Source organism: Hyperolius riggenbachi, chromosome 9 (genome assembly GCF_040937935.1).
Source record: "Hyperolius riggenbachi isolate aHypRig1 chromosome 9, aHypRig1.pri, whole genome shotgun sequence".
Taxonomy (NCBI): Eukaryota; Metazoa; Chordata; class Amphibia; order Anura; family Hyperoliidae; genus Hyperolius; species Hyperolius riggenbachi.
The window spans coordinates 244,818,656-244,837,056 of NC_090654.1; the positions used below are offsets into that span (position 1 = coordinate 244,818,656).

The 18,401-nt window shown below is 45.1% G+C and overlaps 1 protein-coding gene across 3 annotated transcripts in view; it reads left to right on the plus strand.

Moving 5' to 3' along the window:
* The window catches only part of SYNE2 (spectrin repeat containing nuclear envelope protein 2), a 573,116-nt gene that overhangs the window by 40,765 nt on the left and 513,950 nt on the right, over positions 1-18,401 (plus strand). For all 3 annotated transcript variants that reach the window (XM_068254236.1, XM_068254237.1, XM_068254238.1), the window contains exon 2: positions 14,426-14,545. In XM_068254236.1, the coding sequence (XP_068110337.1) occupies positions 14,461-14,545 (85 nt within the window). In that variant the 5' untranslated portion in view covers positions 14,426-14,460. The remainder of the gene's footprint in view (positions 1-14,425; positions 14,546-18,401) is intronic.

Sequence of the window (18,401 nt, forward strand, 5' to 3'; positions counted from 1 at the left end):
CCATTAAAAAAGTGTTTGCGACTATTTTGCACTTGATCCGTCATGCCACTGTCCAGGTTTTGGATATTGTAGCTGCAGAGATGCTCTGAAGGTTTTAGAAGTTCACCTGCCCATTAAAGTCCATGGAGCTCGCCGTCAACGAGCGGTTCACTGAAAAATTTGCAAAGGCTTTCACGAAATGTTGATGTTTGCCCATCCCTATATGTCACATGTCACTTAAACAAAACCTGTAACAAAAAAAACTCCCCTGGGGGGTACTCACCTGGGGTGGGGGAAGCCTCCGGATTTTATTGAGGCTTCCCACGTCCTCCTCGGTCCCACGGTGGCGGCGAAAATCCTCCCGGAACGGCGGCGATGTAAAGATTTACTTTCCCGGCTCCAGCACAGGCGCAGTATCCGCTCTCTGCACAGAGATAGGCGAAAATAGCCGATCTCCATTGGGCCGCTCTACTGCGCAGGCGCAAGTCTCCTGCGCCTACGCAGTAGAGCAGACCCGAAAGAGATCGTTTTTTTGCGCCTATCTCCGTGCGGTGAACGCAACAGCGCCCCCCGCTGGAGGCAGGAGAGGTAAATAAATCAGCGCTTGTCGAGGGAGGATTCCGGGACTCTTCGGGGGAGCCAGCGCTGGACTGCCTGCAGCTACAGGGGAGGGGAAGCCTTATTGGGACCCGAATGCTTCCTCCTCCCGAGGTGAGTACCTCCCAGGGGAACTTTTTTTTTGTAACAGGTTGTTCTTAAGGTTCCCTTAACCACTTTACCTCCGCGCGTACGGATTTCTCCGCCCCTTTTTCCATCCTTTCACCCCCAGGGACGGAGAAATCCGTACTCTGCGCACTCCCGCCGCTGTCCGCGCTCCCGCTCGTAAACACGCCGCCCGCCGCTAGTAAACACGCCGCCGCCCGCTCGCCCAGAGATCAACGAATGGGAAAATCCATTCCCGTTCGTTGATCTCAGCCCCGCAATGATCTGCTGCCGCTCGGCTGAGCAGCGCGATCATTGTGAAAAAATAACAAAGTCCCAGCCTCTTTCTACTTCCTGCAAGCGTCCGGAAAGACGCTTGCAGGTCGCATGAAACAAATTTGTAATGTTGCCATCTTGTGGCCAAATAGTAAAACTACACCCTAACCATTTTTTACACACAAATAAACTTGTTTTACACAAAAAAATAACCTCCTTACCTCCCACACTCCCCAATTTTTTTTTTTGTAATTAAAAAAAAAAATTTTTTTTACAATTTTAAAAAAATACATAAATAGTTACCTTAGGGACTGAACTTTTTAAATATTTATGTCAAGAGGGTATAACACTGTTACTTTATAAACCAGGGCTGTGGAGTCGGAGTCGGAGTCGTGGAGTCGGAGTCGTGGAGTCGGGCAATTTTGGGTGCCTGGAGTCGGAGTCGGGAAAAAATGCACCGACTCCGACTCCGACTCCTAATGAATTTGTAACTGTAATTAAAATAGAAAATATGATAAAATGTTCTATTTCTCAGATAATAGTCATTAAAAATAATGTATATATACAGTATATATACAGTAAAAGCTGTGCTTTGTCTACAAAAATGAAATGAACCAATCAAAATTAGTTACTTGTGCTGCTTCAATAAAGCAGTCCCCGTATTTTTAAGGTCAGATATACATATCTGATTGTGACTGTATATATGATGTGCACACAGGAATCTCTTATATATACTAAATAACATCTATGCTGTAAGAATAAAGCCTGATGTGTAGCCATGTCACTAATAGAGATGGTCAACGAGATGGAAATAATTCCGCATTGATGCTGATTTATGCAAATGTACGCACTCCCTTTGCTGATGAAATCAAATAATTTGATATGTTATTAACATTTGGTTTGGTGACTACAAATTAAAGGGTAACTGAGACGGATGAAAAGTAAAGTTTTATACATACCTGGGGCTTCCTCCAGCCCCCTTCAGGCTAATCAGTCCCTCGCTGTCCTCCACCACCCGAATCTTCTGCTATGAGTCCTGGTAATTCAGCCAGTCAGCGCAGTCCAGCCGCATGCCGCTCCCACAGCCAGGAACATTCTGCACCTGCGCAATAGTGCTGCACAGGTGTAGCATGCTCCTGGCGGCGGAGTGTGTACATGCGCACTACGCCTGACTGGCTCAAGTACCTGGACTCATAGCAGAAGATCCAGGTGGTGGAGGAGTACAACGAGGGACTGATTATCCTGAAGGCGGCTGGAGGAAGCCCCAGGTATATATAAAACTTTAATTTCATCTGTCTCAGGTTTACTTTGTTACACAGTAGTACTATACTCTACATATGCACTCCCCACAGAGCTGCAGGGAATCCACTGAGAATGCTGTGCACATTGAACACAGAGGTGTTGTCTTGTTTACAATCTCCTCATTCCCCTGCAGAGTACCTGCACATCATTCTTACATGTACCCACACTTACATTGCCTAGGGCCTGATAGATGTTCTTTGTTCCGGTTTGTACCTTTTACAAGTACTCTTACCAAGGACTAGTTTTAGTCTAAAGGGAATAAATATAGTAGTCTACATATCCTTCTCACTTCAGTTGTCTTGTAAAATTCCTAAGCGTTGGCAGTTAAGAGACGAATTTCATGTTACATACTTTTAATCAACAAAATTGTAATATGCAAATTAGAGGAGTCGGAGTCGTGGAGTCGGAGTCGGAGTCGGTGGAATCCTAAACTGAGGAGTCGGAGTCGGAGTCGGTGGATTTTTGGACCGACTCCACAGCCCTGTTATAAACTATGGGCTTGTAATTAGGGATGGACGCAAAACTGAAAAAAATGCACCTTTATTTCCAACTAAAATATTGGCGGCAAACATTGTGATAGGGACATAATTTAAACGGTTTTATAACCGGGATAAATAGGCATATACATTTAATGGGTTTTAATTACAGTAGCATGCATTATTTAAAAACTATAAAGGCCGAAAACTGAAAAATAATAAAAAATTTTCCCACATTTTTTCCCTATTTTCCCATTAAAACACATTTAGAATAAAATTATTCTTGGCATAATGTCCCAGCTAAAGAAAGCCAAATTGGTGGCGAAAAAAACAAGATATAGTTCATTTCATTGCGATAAGTAATGATAAAATTATAGACGAATGAATGGAAGGAGCGCTGAAAGGTGAAAATTGCTCTGGTGGTCAGGGGGTAAAACCCCTCAGTGGTGAAGTGGTTAAAGTTGGACTTGGGTGACATCTACAGGGATCAACAGCCTCATTGGTGGCATTCTTATCAACTTAATCTGATGGACATTGCATGGTGCATGGTCCTGATCGATATTCAGTGAAGGATAGCGTGATCATTTGCTTTTTCAGGTGAATGTTACAGAGTGTATGGCCAGCTGTAGGCTAATACGTGAATTGTTTATGGACTGTTCAGGGTTAATGCGCTCTGCACATACTGCCTGCTCTTTGCCCTGCCCAGATGAATAAGCTGTAAATTAGCCAAAGGCCATGTTTGATTTTATAGACACAGATGGGTTGGACCTCTCACTGACATCTTCAAGTCACAGGCATAGGACAGCACGACCAGACTGAATATAGTAGCCTGTTATTGTTTTAATTGAATCCTGAAATTGATTCTGTAACCTGTTTATAGAGCCAGTCTCAGGAATGGATATCTGCATTCACCTCTATGGATAAAAAAAAAATAAAAAAAATTCTAAACAGTTTTTTACTCCTTCTCACCTGTGTCTGAGAAATCCTTGGTATATTTAATTTGTGAATCACTGTAGGAGCTGCGCCCCCCCCCTTTCCTCTTCCCTCTGCCCTTATTTATCCAGGAGAAGGTGTGAAGGTAATCAAGTGGGACTTATCTAAACTGTTAAGGGGTCCATACACTGGTCGATTTCAGCCATCGATCGATCTGATTCTATAGAATCGATTAATTGATCAGAAATTGATTCTTTTAAATTCCCCAATCGATCAATTCGCGGCCGATTTCGATCGATTTTGATCTATCTGACAGGATGGAAAGTCTAGGTCGATCTGCTGCTGACAGCAGATCGATGGCCCATAGAGTTGCATTGGATCTAATGGTCCAATAATGCATTTAGATCGATTTCCAATAGATTTCATTCTGAAATCTATTGGAAATCTGTTCCTAGTGTGTGGCACACATCAGATAGATTCCTGTCAGATTCGACTTGAATCTGCTGCAAACCTATAAAGCTGGCCATACACTTGCCCGATTTGCCGCCGTTTCGACAGCAGATTCGATCACTGGGATCGAATCTGCTGCCAATCGTTTGCGCTACATGCCGAATTTCGATCCATTTCGTCCGATCCCGTCAATCGCTTCGTGCGGAGAATTACCGTCGATCGCCCGGAGGTAGGGAGCGCGTCGCTAGCGGCGTTCGAGTACCCGACGACTGACGCAATAGAGCCACATACATTACCTGCTCCGCTGGCACGACTACCCCCGGTCACCGCTGCTCCGTGTCCGTGCTGGTCTCCGGCATGCTTCAGTTCCTCCTGCCCGGCAGGAAGTTTAAACAGTAGAGGGCGCTCTACTGTTTAAACTTCCTGCCGGGCAGGAAGAAGTAAAGCATGCTGGACCTGGAGACCAGAGCGGAGACGGAGCAGCGGAGACCTGGGGACTGGTGTCGCGCCGGCGGAGCAGGTAATGTATGCGGGCGGGGGGAGCGGCGGCAGCACCACCACCACAACAGATTGTGAACGGTTTCAGGCTGAAATCGGTTCACAATCTGTTTGCAGTAAAGGTAGCCATACGATCCCTCTCTGATCAGATTCGATCAGAGAGGGATCTATCTGTTGGTCGAATCTGATGGCAAATCGGCCAGTGTATGGCCACCTTAAGTGTATGGCCACCTTTAGAAGCACAGTGTAAACTGTTTGAAGCACAGTGTGCTATCTCCAGACCCCCCTGCTAATGAAAGCTTTTGATTACTCATTGCTACTGCTGTTTACTGTTATTTCTGTGGACAGCAGGCTGCAGAAGTAGGGTAATAAAATCCTGTAACAAATATTTGGTAGAAGGTAGAATGGAATTTTTCTTTAGTAATGAGCTACACTGTTAGCATGCATTTTTAAAGGGAAGGTTCAGGGACAGTTAAAAAAAATAAAAATCCAAATCCACTTACCTGGGGCTTCCTCCAGCCCGTGGTAGGCAGGAGGTGCCCTCGGCGCCGCTCCGCAGGCTCCCGGTGGCCGACCCGACCTGGCCAGGCCGGGCCTCTTCTGCGCTCCATTGTGCGTTCCACGCCGGCGCGCTGACGTCATCGGACGTCCTCCGGGCTGTACTGCGCATGCTCAGAACTACTGATGACGTCAGCACGCCGGCGTGGAATGCACAATGGAGCGCAGAAGAGACCCGACCTGGCCAGGTCGGGTCGGCCGCCGGAGACCACAGGGAGCCTGCGGAGCGGCGCCGAGGGCACCTACTGCCTGCCACGGGCTGCAGGAAGCCCCAGGTAAGTGGATTTGGATTTTTTTTTTTTTTTTTAACTGTCACTGAACCTTCCCTTTAAGGTTAATGTGCTATTGAGCCCTGGGGGCTAAAAATGCTGCTCGGCTCACTTTAAAAGACACCTGAAGTGAGAATTGCCCAAATTATATACTGGGCGCTGCTATAGTCTTTGCAGGGCCTATATTGCCAACGGACCCCCAGCGCCTAAATGATCTGCTTCGCTTTGTGGGAGGGTACACAGGGTAGACTGGTGGGAAAATTCCTCTTACTGCTTTCATTTACACCCCAATAATCTGATGCCAGCGAGCCACTCCCCTTCATAAATAAACAAAGAAAGAGCAGTGTTTACTTGAGCATTGATGTATATGGAGTAACCTGCAGGAATGCCTAAGGATGCAGTGACCATAATGATGTAGGTATATGCTTCTCCTGGGTGATTGGGCATGGTAAAATCCTGAGTCTACCCCCTTTGGGCTCAGTACATGTCTACTGCCTTCATCCCCTGATGGTGGCTCTGCAAGGGCGGTCCGATCATGGCTGCCCATCTACCCTCCCTCTGTTTGTGAGCAGGGTCAGATTTATTCTTTTAGTGCCCCTAGGCCCAGGGCTGTGGTGTTGGTACACAAATCATCCGACTCCTCAGTTAATGAAGCCAGCAATGTTGACTTTAGGTACTCAAAAATTGCTCCAGCTTTGACTCCTCGACTCTGACTCCTTATGGTGGCCACTAATGATCCAATCTTTTTCATCCAATCCTACTATTTCTATGTAATATAAGGGAACTGCCTAAATTATCCATTCAATATATTCACTCAATTTACCCTTATACCCTACATAGATTTGGTAAAATTGGATGAAAAAGATTGGATCATTAGTGGCCACCTTTAGTCTAATACTTACCAGGGCTGTGGATTTGGTACATTCCTCAGTTTATGAAACTACCGACTCCGATTCCAGGTACCCAAAATTGCTCTGACACCTGGACTCCCGACTCCACAGCCCTGCCTAGGCCAACTTTCCTGTTGCTCCCCTTCCATGAGCAGATCCCCTTTCTTTTGTGTTGTTACCCATTTGCAGCCTTTCTTTTCAATTTGCAGCCACCTCCCTCATATGCATCAACGCCTCTTCCATGTCCAGCTGCCCCTCTTTCATTTCAAACCGCCCCCTTTGGCTGCAACCGCCTAAGGCCCGGGCCTTGGTGGCCTTCCCAGACATCCTTCCCTGTCTGTGAGCAGCTTTGCTGATCTCTGGGCAGCTCTCGTCAGTCCTCACTCATTACAGCAAGTACAGCGCAGTCCAGAGAAACACTGAGCATTCCTTTTAATTAAGTTTTATTGAGTTTCCCGGTGTTTACTTGTGGTTAGTTTCCGTCGTTTTACAAGAATTGGGTGAGTCATACAGATTGTAAGAGAGTAGGGAGCGGAGTGAGGTAATGTTCATTAGCTGGGATGTAGACGAGGTTGTGGAGCAGTCCTGTCATTGACACTTAGTGGCTTCAAGGAGGATAAAAGCCTTGAGGAGGAAGCCCAGAGATTGAGGAGTGGCTGCCATGCCAGTGAGAGAGAAACAATGCCATCCGCTGTATGAAGGATTCATTAAACCGGCTACATAGAGACAATAATGGGCCTGATTATCTCCTGGGCTGCAGGACGCTATGATACATAAACAATTCAGCAAACCTGGCCTGGATTTATATAAAATTGCCTGTTATTATCCATTTTTCAACCTTCACCTGGTTCATATCAGAACATTGTGGGGTTCCTTGAGAGGTTCAAAATTAGCATTTGTACATTTGTTTGCAGTAGTGCACACAGCTGCAGCAAGATTACTTGTTCTTGTTCAATTCTTTTGAAATTACTCTTTTAAAAAGTTAAGGCATACTTGAATTGGACCAAAAAAAGTAGATTTCCAGCCCGCTGCAGTGTTTCAGGTCCCTCTGCGCCCTCCGGGTCCCCTCCGTTGTGCCGCTACGCTCTCTCCAAAAGATCTGCAACTAGATTTCCAGTCACAGGCTACTGTGCATGCGCAATTCCTTCTGTGCGTCTCCTCGATCGATCTTCCATTGCTGGGTGCATTGTGGGCACGCATGGCACAATTCTTTTGAAAACCACACATGCGCAGAACACATGGCGATGGGAGGGTGAGTGAAGCACACAGACGTGACCAGGATGATTCAGAGGCTTCTCTGATCCCTTAGCCGATTAGCCAGAGGTAAGTAAGCCTGTACTGCTCTCTGCAGTGAAAGTAGACTTTTTTTACACAAGGGAAGACTTGGGAATGCTTTCAAGTGTTCTTTTTATATCTATAGAGCAGTTACTGTCACGTACAGTAGTTAGTAGAAATCTGATGGAACTGACAGGATTTTGACTAGTCAATCTCTCTCTCTCTCACTCACTCACTCACTCACTCACTCACTCACTCACTCACTCACTCACCCTCCCTCCCTCCCTCCAACAAAACCTGCCAGTAATCTATAGCACATTTTACTTTTGCAGAAATTGATGTGTTTTCATGTATTTCTAAATTATTATTTATTTTTTAGCAGATGAGGCCTATAACAGACAGGCAGCTAAACTTTGCAGTTACCACATCATCCATCTGCCTAGCATACTTTGTTGCTGCACATGGGTGTGGCTATCCACATGGGTGCTTGGCAGTTGCCGGGTGGTCATAAACTATGTGGGTACTTCACAGTTCAAAAGCACTGCATATAGCAGCTGGCAGGTGTTAACCTCCTGGCTAAATTTTGCTGAATGGTGTTGGCACTGGCACTGTGTTGATACCAATGCCACCTGCGTTCGCCAGCACACCACCCACACAGGAGCAGCAGACAGGTCGGGAATTGGCTGATAATTAACCTCCTGTCATCCACCCGTGTGAGCTGGGCCTAATGCTCAAGCAAGGGAAAAAATTCTCCCTTTTGTCTAATTTTGCTCATCTGTGACTAAGCACAAGTTGTAATTTGATCTCTCAGCTGTGTCAGCTCAGGAATCTCCTCTGCCATGGTTGAGAGTTAATTTCTAAACACAGGATGTTAACAATATGTCTGCTTCCATGAAAGCAGGAAGTAGAAACACTGCAGATTTATTGCAGGATTTGTACCAGCTGTAACAAGGAAATGTTTTTCTTTAAAGGCTATTATGCTGTTATTTATCTTATAGAGCAGAGAGGAAGTTCTGATTTCAGGTCCACTTTAACAGTGCATGTGAGGTATATTTGTCAAGTCAATACATGTCTGCTTTAAATGTTTAGAATTTGTAGATGCTGTTCAACAACCTCAAGCAGGAATCACATGAGGGAATGGCATGCGTTTTTTCGTAGTGCAAAATCGCATAACTCACACTTAATGATTCCCTATGACAACCGTGTTCGAGCGCTGTCAACTGCATTTTTCTGCGTGCAGGTAATATATATATATATATATATATATATATATATATATATAACACACAGTGGGTTGCAAAAGTATTCGGTCCCCTTGAAGTTTCCCACATTTTGTCAAATTACTACCACAAACGAGAATCAATTTTATTGGAATTCCACACAGGGCTGTGGAGTCGGTAAAAAATCTTCCGACTCCGACTCCTCAGTTTATGAAACCACGACTCCAACTCCGACTCCAGGTAACCAAAATGGACCCGACTCCGACTCCTTAGTCTAATATTTAACAGGGCTGTTGATTTTGTACAAAAATCTTCCGACTCCGACTCCTCAGTTTATGAAACCTCCAACTCCGACTCCGGGTGCCCAAAATTACTCCGACTCCTCGACTCTGACTCCGACTCCACAGCCCTGATTCCACATGAAAGACCAACACAAAGTGGTGTACACATGAGAAGTAGAACGAAAATCATACATGATTCCAAACATTTTTTTACAAATAACTGCAAAGTGGGGTGTGCATGATTATTCGGCCCCCTTTTATCTGAGTGCAGTCAGTTGCCTATAGACATTGCCTGATGAGTGCTAATGACTAAATAGAGTGCACCTGTGTGTAATCTAATGTCAGTACAAATACAGCTGCTCTGTGAGGGCCTCAGAGGTTGTCTAAGAGAATATTGGGAGCAACAAGAGCAACAACATCGTGAAGTCCAAAGAACACACGAGACAGGTCAGGGATCAAGTTATTGAGAAATTTAAAGCAGGCTTAGGCTACAAAAAGATTTCCAAAGCCTTGAACATCCCATGGAGCACCGTTCAAGCGATCATTCAGAAATGGAAGGAGTATGGCACAACTGTAAACCTACCAAGACAAGGCCATCCACCTAAACTTACAGGCGTTCACCTAAACGAACAAGGAGAGCGCTGATCAGAAATGCAGTCAAGAGGCCCATGGTGACTCTGGACGAGCTGCAGAGATCTACAGCTCAGGTGGGAGACTCTGTCCATAGGACAACTATAAGTCATGCACTGTACAAAGTTGGCCTTTATGGAAGAGTGGCAAGAAGAAAGGCATTGTTAACAGAAAGCATAAGAAGTCCCGTTTGCAGTTTGCCACAAGCCATGTGGGGGACACAGCAACCATGTGGAAGAAGGTGCTCTGGTCCGATGAGACCAAAATTGAACTTTTTGGCAAAAATGCAAAACGCTATGTGTGGCAGAAAACTGACACTGCACATCACTCTGAACACACCATCCCCACTGTCAAATATGGTGGTGGCAGCATCATGCTCGGGGGGTGCATCTCTTCAGCAGGGACAGGGAAGCTGGTCAGAGTTGATGGGAAGATGGATGGAGCCAAATACAGGGCAAACTTGGAAGAAAATCTCTTTGGAGACTGCAAAAGACTTGAGACTGGGGCGGAGGTTCACCTTCCAGCAGGACAATGACCCTAAACATAAAGCCAGGGCAACAATGGAATGGTTTAAAACAAAACATATCTATGTGTTAGAATGGCCCAGTCAAAGACCAGATCTAAATCCAATCAAGAATCTGTGGCAAGATCTGAAAACTGCTGTCACAAACGCTGTCCATCTAATCTGACTGAGCTGGCCATGCATTGCCGTGGTAATCTCCGAAGGCAGATTGGCAACCGCATCGCACTGCAGCGCTCCTACAACGCCGGTTGCCAGTCTGAAACCAGCCTCAGTGTTAGGCCTTGTTCACATTAGGTGCGCTGAGAAACATGGAAAAGCGCATGTTAAAAACGCATGCGCTTGTGCGCACTTTAGTGCTCGCTTCAGTGTGTTGCGCTGCGCTTTTTTTAAGCCTGTTTTTCTTATCGTAGCAGTTGTCAATAAAGCTTTGTTTTCATATGTAAATGTATTTTTTTTTCCAATTAGGGGTGAACAAATGCATGCGCTTCTACGTGCTTGTATGCGCTTCTGTGCGCTAAAAAAGCGGACCCATTCACTGGTATTGATGTGAGCTTTACAGCTCAACGCACAGAAATGCATGCAACACTATGTTTTTGTAACGCTGCTCAGTGCAGCGCATAGATGTGAACCAGGCATATTTAGTTACATGGGAAAATCAATACCTTGCAAAACGCACAGGGCAATGCGCTGTGAAAAGCACACAGAAACGTCCCTGATGTGAACGAGGCCTTATGGCTCCCTGGCTTTCAGCACCACAGATGACATTTTTGTGTCCGCTCAGGGCAGCACAACACAGAAGTGTGAAGGAAGGAAGGTACATCTATATATAATGTCATTGCACAATGCTGTACTTGGCCGTCCCCCCGGAGTCCTGTAGGGTTTCTGGATTTGCTTTGCTTGTTATCAGTGGCTGTGGCGTTTCTGTCAGCTAATCAGCGACGCGGAGCTGACGGTCTGTAGGTGCGAGTGTTTATTTCCTAGCGCCACGAACACAGTTTGTGATTTTACAAAGACTCGCCAGAATCCCTTAAGCTGATGAGATTAAAATTACAATGGCAGAAGAGATCAGGTTTAAGCAAATCCATAATGAAATGTTTCTTTAACCACTTGGTAGCCAGAAAGTCGTTGTTTACAAGTATCCACATGGGCAACGAAGCAAAACCGCGTGCATTCAACTTGTGAAAACACTGTTTATACGCACCTCTGTCATTTAAAGAAGAACTACCTTGAAAATAACATAATGAATAGAATTTTTTTTTTTTTTTTTACAATATTCATTTATAGATTACTTAGTCAGCATTTGCCCATTGTAAAATCTTTCTTCTCCCTGATTTACATTCTGAAATGTATCACTGGTGGTGGCATCTTTTGTTCTGCCAGGTGATCTGTACAGAATGTTTGTTACTGAGAGTTCTATGCACAGAGGGAGATACTGCTTGCTTGGCCTTCGGAAAAAGCCGTTACTTCCCACAATGCAATGAGGTTCACAGCAAACTGTCAGTACTATGGTCATGACATCACACTGTGGGAGGGGTTCCACCACAATATCAGCTATACAGACCCCCCTGATGATCTATTGGAGAAAAGTAAAAGATTCCTTGTGGGAAAGGAGGTATCAGCTACTGATTGGGATAAAGTTCAATCTCGGGTTAAAGTTCTTCTTTAAAGGGACCCTGAGCAGGACTTAAAATTTTCAATATGAACTTACCTGCAGCTTCCTCTAGCCCCTCGTTGGTCAAGAGGTTGCGCAGTGTCCCCTGGGCTTCCTTCTGTTTTTCTGGATCGTTAGCCCGGCGACTTACCAAAGACTTATGCTCGTTCTCAAAAGAATGAACCACGTGTGTGCAGAACACTCTCACAGGGACGGGTGAGACGTTAGTGAGATGGGAGCGCATGCAAGCAACTCTTCGCAAAGTAGCCGGGCTAACGGAATTTCCAGCGGAAAAAAGGGCCGCAGCCCAGAGGACTAAGTGTTGCCTTTAAAGGATACCCGAAGTGACTTGTGACATGATGAGATAGACATGTGTTTGCACAGTGCCTAGCACACAAATAACTAGGCTGTGTTCCTTTTTTTTTTCTTTCTCTATCGGAAAGAGTTAAATATAAGTTATGTAAGTGGCTGACTCAGTCCTGACAGGAAGTGACTACAGTGTGACCCCCACTGATAAGAAATTCCCCTTTTTACCTCTTTCTTGCTCTCGGAAGCCATTTTCTGCTAGGAAAGTGTTTTATAGTTGGAATTTCTTATCAGTGAGGGTCACACTGTAGTGACTTCCTGTCTGAGTCAGCCACTTACATACCTGATATTTAACTTTTTCAGACAGAGAAAGAAAAAAAGGAAAACGGCATAGTTATTTGTGCGCTAGGTACTGTACATACACATGTCTATCTCATCATGTCACATGTCACTTCGGGTATCCTTTAAGGCTATTCTCCTAGCATTTTATGTGCTAGTGTAAGCATTTTCTGATGCTGATGATCATATGTGTCAGAATTCAATATTCTATTAATAGTCAATATTCTAATAGCAGCTATAACTAGTAGAATGTCAGTAATTTTATCAGTTTCTGATAGCGGCAGTATATCTGGCGGTAAAAAGGGCGCTTTTTTTTCCATGTACACAATTTATTTTTTTTAAATCTCATCTTACATCTTCTATATTAAACCATTGTGTAATGCATGCCTAGCATTGCCCAAATCCATTCAGTATTTTGTTGTTCTTAAAAGAATTACATTTCCATTTCAATTTGTGTCACTCTAAAATCCCTGTATTCAAAATGCTGTGCATTAACTTATTAAATGTCAGACTCTGACAGAGTAGAACAGAATTAAAATCCCGTCGCTTCCTGTTCAGTAAGCCAGCTCCTGCACGTACCCCATTCAGTAAGGAGACCTTAGGCAAGACTCCCTAACTGCTACTGCCTGCTTAGCCCTAGTGGCTGCAGCTCTGGCCCTTTAAGTCCACCAGGAGAAAAGTGCAATACAGTATAAGGCCCCGTTCAGACTATGTATGTTCCTAGCCGTTTTTACAGAACGCATACGGGCAGACTTTGCGCATAGAAACGGCTACTAATGTTTTCTAATAGCCTCGTTTACATGTATGCGCATGAGACGCATACGTTTCTCATCCGCATTGCTGCACGCAGTTCTGTGCGTCACACACAGAAACGGACGCAATGAAAGTCTATAGATGCGTATCAAAACCGCGTACTATTGCGTTTTTAACGTACGTTTCCCTCTGCGGTTCCCATAATTCTTTTCTGTTTCCTGTGTGACGTGTGTGTGCAAAACGCAATAGAAAACGCATTTGAACGCAAGAAAAACTTATACAAAAGCATGCGTTTTTCAACTTGCGTTTCTGCAAACACTGACAGTATGAACAGGGCCTAGATGTTTTGTGTCTTGTCACTACCTATCCAAATCTTTACCACATACAAAATCTGATAAATGTACATCACGTGCACTGTGAAGGGGAAACTCCCCTGATATAGCTGGATTCATGAAGTAAGTAGTTATACTTTTTTGATGTTCAGGCTACCCATAAATATTTTAACAGTGCCAGAAACTTTGTTTTCGTCTATATACACCTGGGATTGGTAAAGTGCTTACAGCAAGCTGGCACTCCCGTGTAGCATTCACAATTATGAAATGTGAAATAGAAAGTGTTTGTATATGCACATAAAATTATGCCAAGCATGCTCAACTGTTACAGGCAGACCGTCAGCAATAAATCATAATCATTTTAGACAGCTTATCTATTTAGACAACGCAGCATACTTTTGCAATACAAGATGTGCTTCTCTATCAATACTTTGCTTTCTATAAGATGTAAAATAACCAATCCTGAGCACTAGATTTATAAATCCCAGCCTGTTTCTTCTGTCCACTTGTGTCACCCGGTGCAGACCAGTTTGTGTTCTCCATCGGACTGTGTCTACTCTGTAAATATCACACAGATGAAAGAACTTCAAAACTATCTGATCTGAACAGTTTTTTGTTTTTTTTTAGGAATCAAAGCAGAATATTTATCTGTACATTTCAAATAGCCAGAGGGCAGAATGGGTGGAGATCTCTGCTGCTGATATTGCTGATAACGCACCTTTTTTTCATAACACCTTTTGCAGTCACACTGGAGCTAAGCTGTTCATTTTTCTTCACCACAGACCCAGTGAGCCTTCTCACCTATGAAGACTAAAACATGTCCTCAGATAGTGGATCTTCGATATCCGCTGGGGAGGATCAGCAGCATCTCGCCATAGATCAACGCCACCAGCTTCTGCAAGGTCAGTACAATTTTTCTTGTAGTCTCTACTGTTCTGAAAATGATTTCCACTCTTTAGACATTAGCATATGATACAGAGCTCATCTGGTTTTGAGGCAGGGGTCCAGTACTGACTGTTTATTTGGGTTGACTTTTTCTGTAAATGAAGCACTGAATAAGAATTTACCCATAATCCTTAGCTGTAGGAATGTAAGCAAAAATAAATACATAAAATCGAATATACCCACCGAACATTTTAATAAATTGTAGCATCAAGTGTTTTCTTTTATGACAGGTTCCCTTTTTTTGTGGGAAATCTGTCTGTTTAATAAAGGCCCAACTCCAGGAAAAGTTATAGGTCTGGTTCACGTGAGTGTTGGCTTTCATAGCTCAAGTGCTGCCCATTCAAATGATATGTCAGTAGCGGCTTTTCTCGTCATTCGCGTAAATGGTGCGCTCAATCCCATCGTCTCATTTCCAGGATCAGCTAAGGGGGGTGCTGCTGTGTCCCCCTGCAGGGATCAAAACGTGACGCGTTTGCCAAAAACACGTCTCTGCAATCAGCAGAGAAGCATTTAGCATTGGGTAAACGCAACTGGAAGACCTAATGAACAGGGCCTTGCTTCAGGATACTTTGGAAAGAGCTTAAATCTTATTTTGGGTTTTCATTGCTGTCTCAGTCTCAGCTTGCTGGAGTTACCCCACTTCCTGTCCTGACAGGAAGTGAGTACATCTCTAAACAAGAAGAGGTAGAGTTACAAACTCACATCAAGTTTTAGTACTTTCTCTCATTTCCTGTCTCCAGGACCACCATGCTTTACATTAGAGCCATGGAGGTCTGAGAAACAGGATGGGAGAGAGAATTCTCCAGATGGGGACACAGAAAGCCAGATCAACTGAGAGAGAAATTGGGTATAAGTCTCCAACAGAGACAGAGGGGGGGGAAGCATTAGAACCTTGCAACAAGTTTTTATTCCTCCTTTCCAGGTGGTCCATATTCTAGACATAGAGGTCTGAAAGAGAACCCGAGGTGGGTTTGAAAAATCCTATTAGGACGTAGAGTCACATTCTGTATACTGTACAATGAGCAGCCTCTGTGTCCTTACAGTGTGTATCCAGGCTCCCCTGGGCTCTGCTGTCCCCCATTAAAAAAATCGCCAGGCTAGAGACATGCAGATTGTCGCTAGTCTGTTATTTACTTCTGCCCTGCCACTCACCGCCGCTCCCCCGCTTCCTGTATAGCGCGGCTCCCCGCCTGTGTCCCTCCCCTCCAATCGGAAGCAGCGCTGAATGACAGGGCAGAGGTAAATAACATGTTGGCCACAATCTGCGTGTCGCTAGCCTGGCAATTTTTTTAATGGGGTACAGCAGAGCCCAGGAGGGGGGGGGGGGGACGAGCTGGAGGAACGCTGTGAGGACACAGAGGCTGCTCAATTTATACAGAATGTGCCTCTGTGTCCTAATAGGATTTATCAAACTCACCTCGGGTTCTCTTTAAAGGGGGGGGGGGGGGGGGGGAGATAATTTCCCCAATAGGGATGCAGACAGCAGGAATAACCCTCATCCGGCTAATTTTGGCTGCCTAATGCAGAGCGGCAGGAAGTACTTTCATATTTACTTATTCCAGATGCTGGATCGGCTCTCCTCCACCGAGCGGCGCTGCAATACCGACATCTACTTCTGTGTCCCGATCACATGATGTGATATCATGTGACTGGGACTCGCCAGTAGATGTCGGTATTACAGTGCCTTGGGGGGCTGGAAAAATGTGACCCTGCAGCGCACCTATAGATATAGAATCTAAAATACAGAAAAACTAGCAGTGGCGATTTACAGATCCACACTTGCTAAGCTATAGATCATCATAAAACTGAAATATTGAACTCCTGCCTTTATTTGCTCATACCAGGAATTGCTTCAGCAGATCAGGCAGCCCTGTAATATTGCCACCCCTCCCTGTTTGTTTAGGGAACACACCTGCAGATAAAACAGGCCCATGGATAGATAGGAGTCCTCCGAGCTTGCCTGGTATTGAGGCGTGAATCGCGTCATTCCGCCCTCACTGAAAATATTGTCTTTCAGATACTAATAAGACAGAGGGAGCGTGCGCTGAGCTGGCTGCGTGACTTCACTTTGACCTGCTTTTGGAATCTTTTGAAAACTATTACTAAGAAAAAAAAACACGTTGACTTTAGCCTGATTGCACTCTGCTGCTTTCTGCTTTGTGGCTCTAGGATATGGAACCTGTTCTAACATATTATGTAAGACAACGCTAAAGGAGGTATGCAGTCTCTCCTGGCTGATCGCACGTTTCACTTCCCCTGGAGTGAAGAGTCCTGAGCTTGTAGGATAAAGGTGATTGTAAAGGAGTTCTGGGGGGGGGGGGGGGGGGGGTGTATTGAAAATAAAAATGGACACTTACCTGGGGGCTTCTATCGGTCCCCTGCAGCTGTAATGTCCCACGCCATCCTCCAACAATGCTCCGTTCCCCACCGCCGGTCCCGGTCTAATCCACTGTCTAGTTCAGGCATGGGCAAACTACAAGTCCCACAATGCATTGCAGGAGTCTGACAGCCACAGTCATGACTCATAAAGGAAAATGCATTGTGGGATTTGTAGTTCCTTAACAGCTGGAGGGCCAAGTTTGCCCATGCCTGGTCTAGTTAGACAGCGTGGGACATTACAGCTGCAGGGGGCCAATAGAAGCCTCATGTAAGTGTCCGTTTTTATTTTCAACCCCCCCCACACACACACACAGAACCCCTTTAAGGACCACTGTAACAAAAAAAAGGACAGAACTGACAGGTTTTAGACTAGTCCATCTCCTTATGTAAGATTCTCAGGGTTTTCTTTGTTTTCAAAAGCATTTCCTGATCGGCAGTTCTAAGTCTAAAGGTAGCCACTAATGATCCAATCTTTTTCATCCAATCTTAGCATTTATATGTGATATAAGGTAACTACCTGAAGTATCCATTCAGTATATTCACTCAATTTACCCTTATACTACTTAGATTTGGTAGGATTGGATAAAAAAGATTGGATCATTAGTTGCCACCATAACTGCCAAAATAGTGTGCAAGAGAGTAGGGAGGCTGGCTGTTACCTTTAGATTTTGGTGGTTAAACTGCCGTTCAGGAAATGCTTTTGAAAACAAAGAAAATTCTGAAGCCAGTTTTAGACTACAGGTGCATCGCGCCCAACGCACTGCATCGTACCATCAAAATCAGGCCTTCAGGGAACACTGCGTTATTGCGTGGTGTTCCCTGTCTGGCCACCGGCCAAACAGGAAGTGATGTACGTGTGATGCGCGCTTGCTGTCACTTCCTGCTTCAGGTATGAGCAAGTACACGGAAGTGTATTGTTAAAGTAAGCTTCCACGCATGCCAGCCACAAATCACGTATGTGACCTGCGTCAGGATGCATCAAAAAAGTCACTTCCGTCTCGCCACAAATCCACAGCGGCAGTCCATCAGTGATTACCGCAAGCTACAACTGCAGCACACCCACGGTGGCAGTCCATCAGTGATTACCACAAGCCACAACTGCAGCACATGCACAGCGGCAGTCCATCAGTGATTACCACAAGCCACAACTGCAGCACATGCACAGCGGCAGTCCATCAGTGATTGCCACAAGCCACAGCTGCAGCACATGCACAGCGGCAGTCCATCAGTGATTACCACAAGCCACAACTGCAGCACATGCACAGCGGCAGTCCATCAGTGATTACCACAAGCCACAGCTGCAGCACATGCACAGCGGCAGTACATCAGTGATTACCACAAGCCACAGCTGCAGCACATGCACAGCGGCAGTCCATCAGTGATTGCCACAAGCCACAGCTGCAGCACATGCACAGCGGCAGTCCATCAGTGATT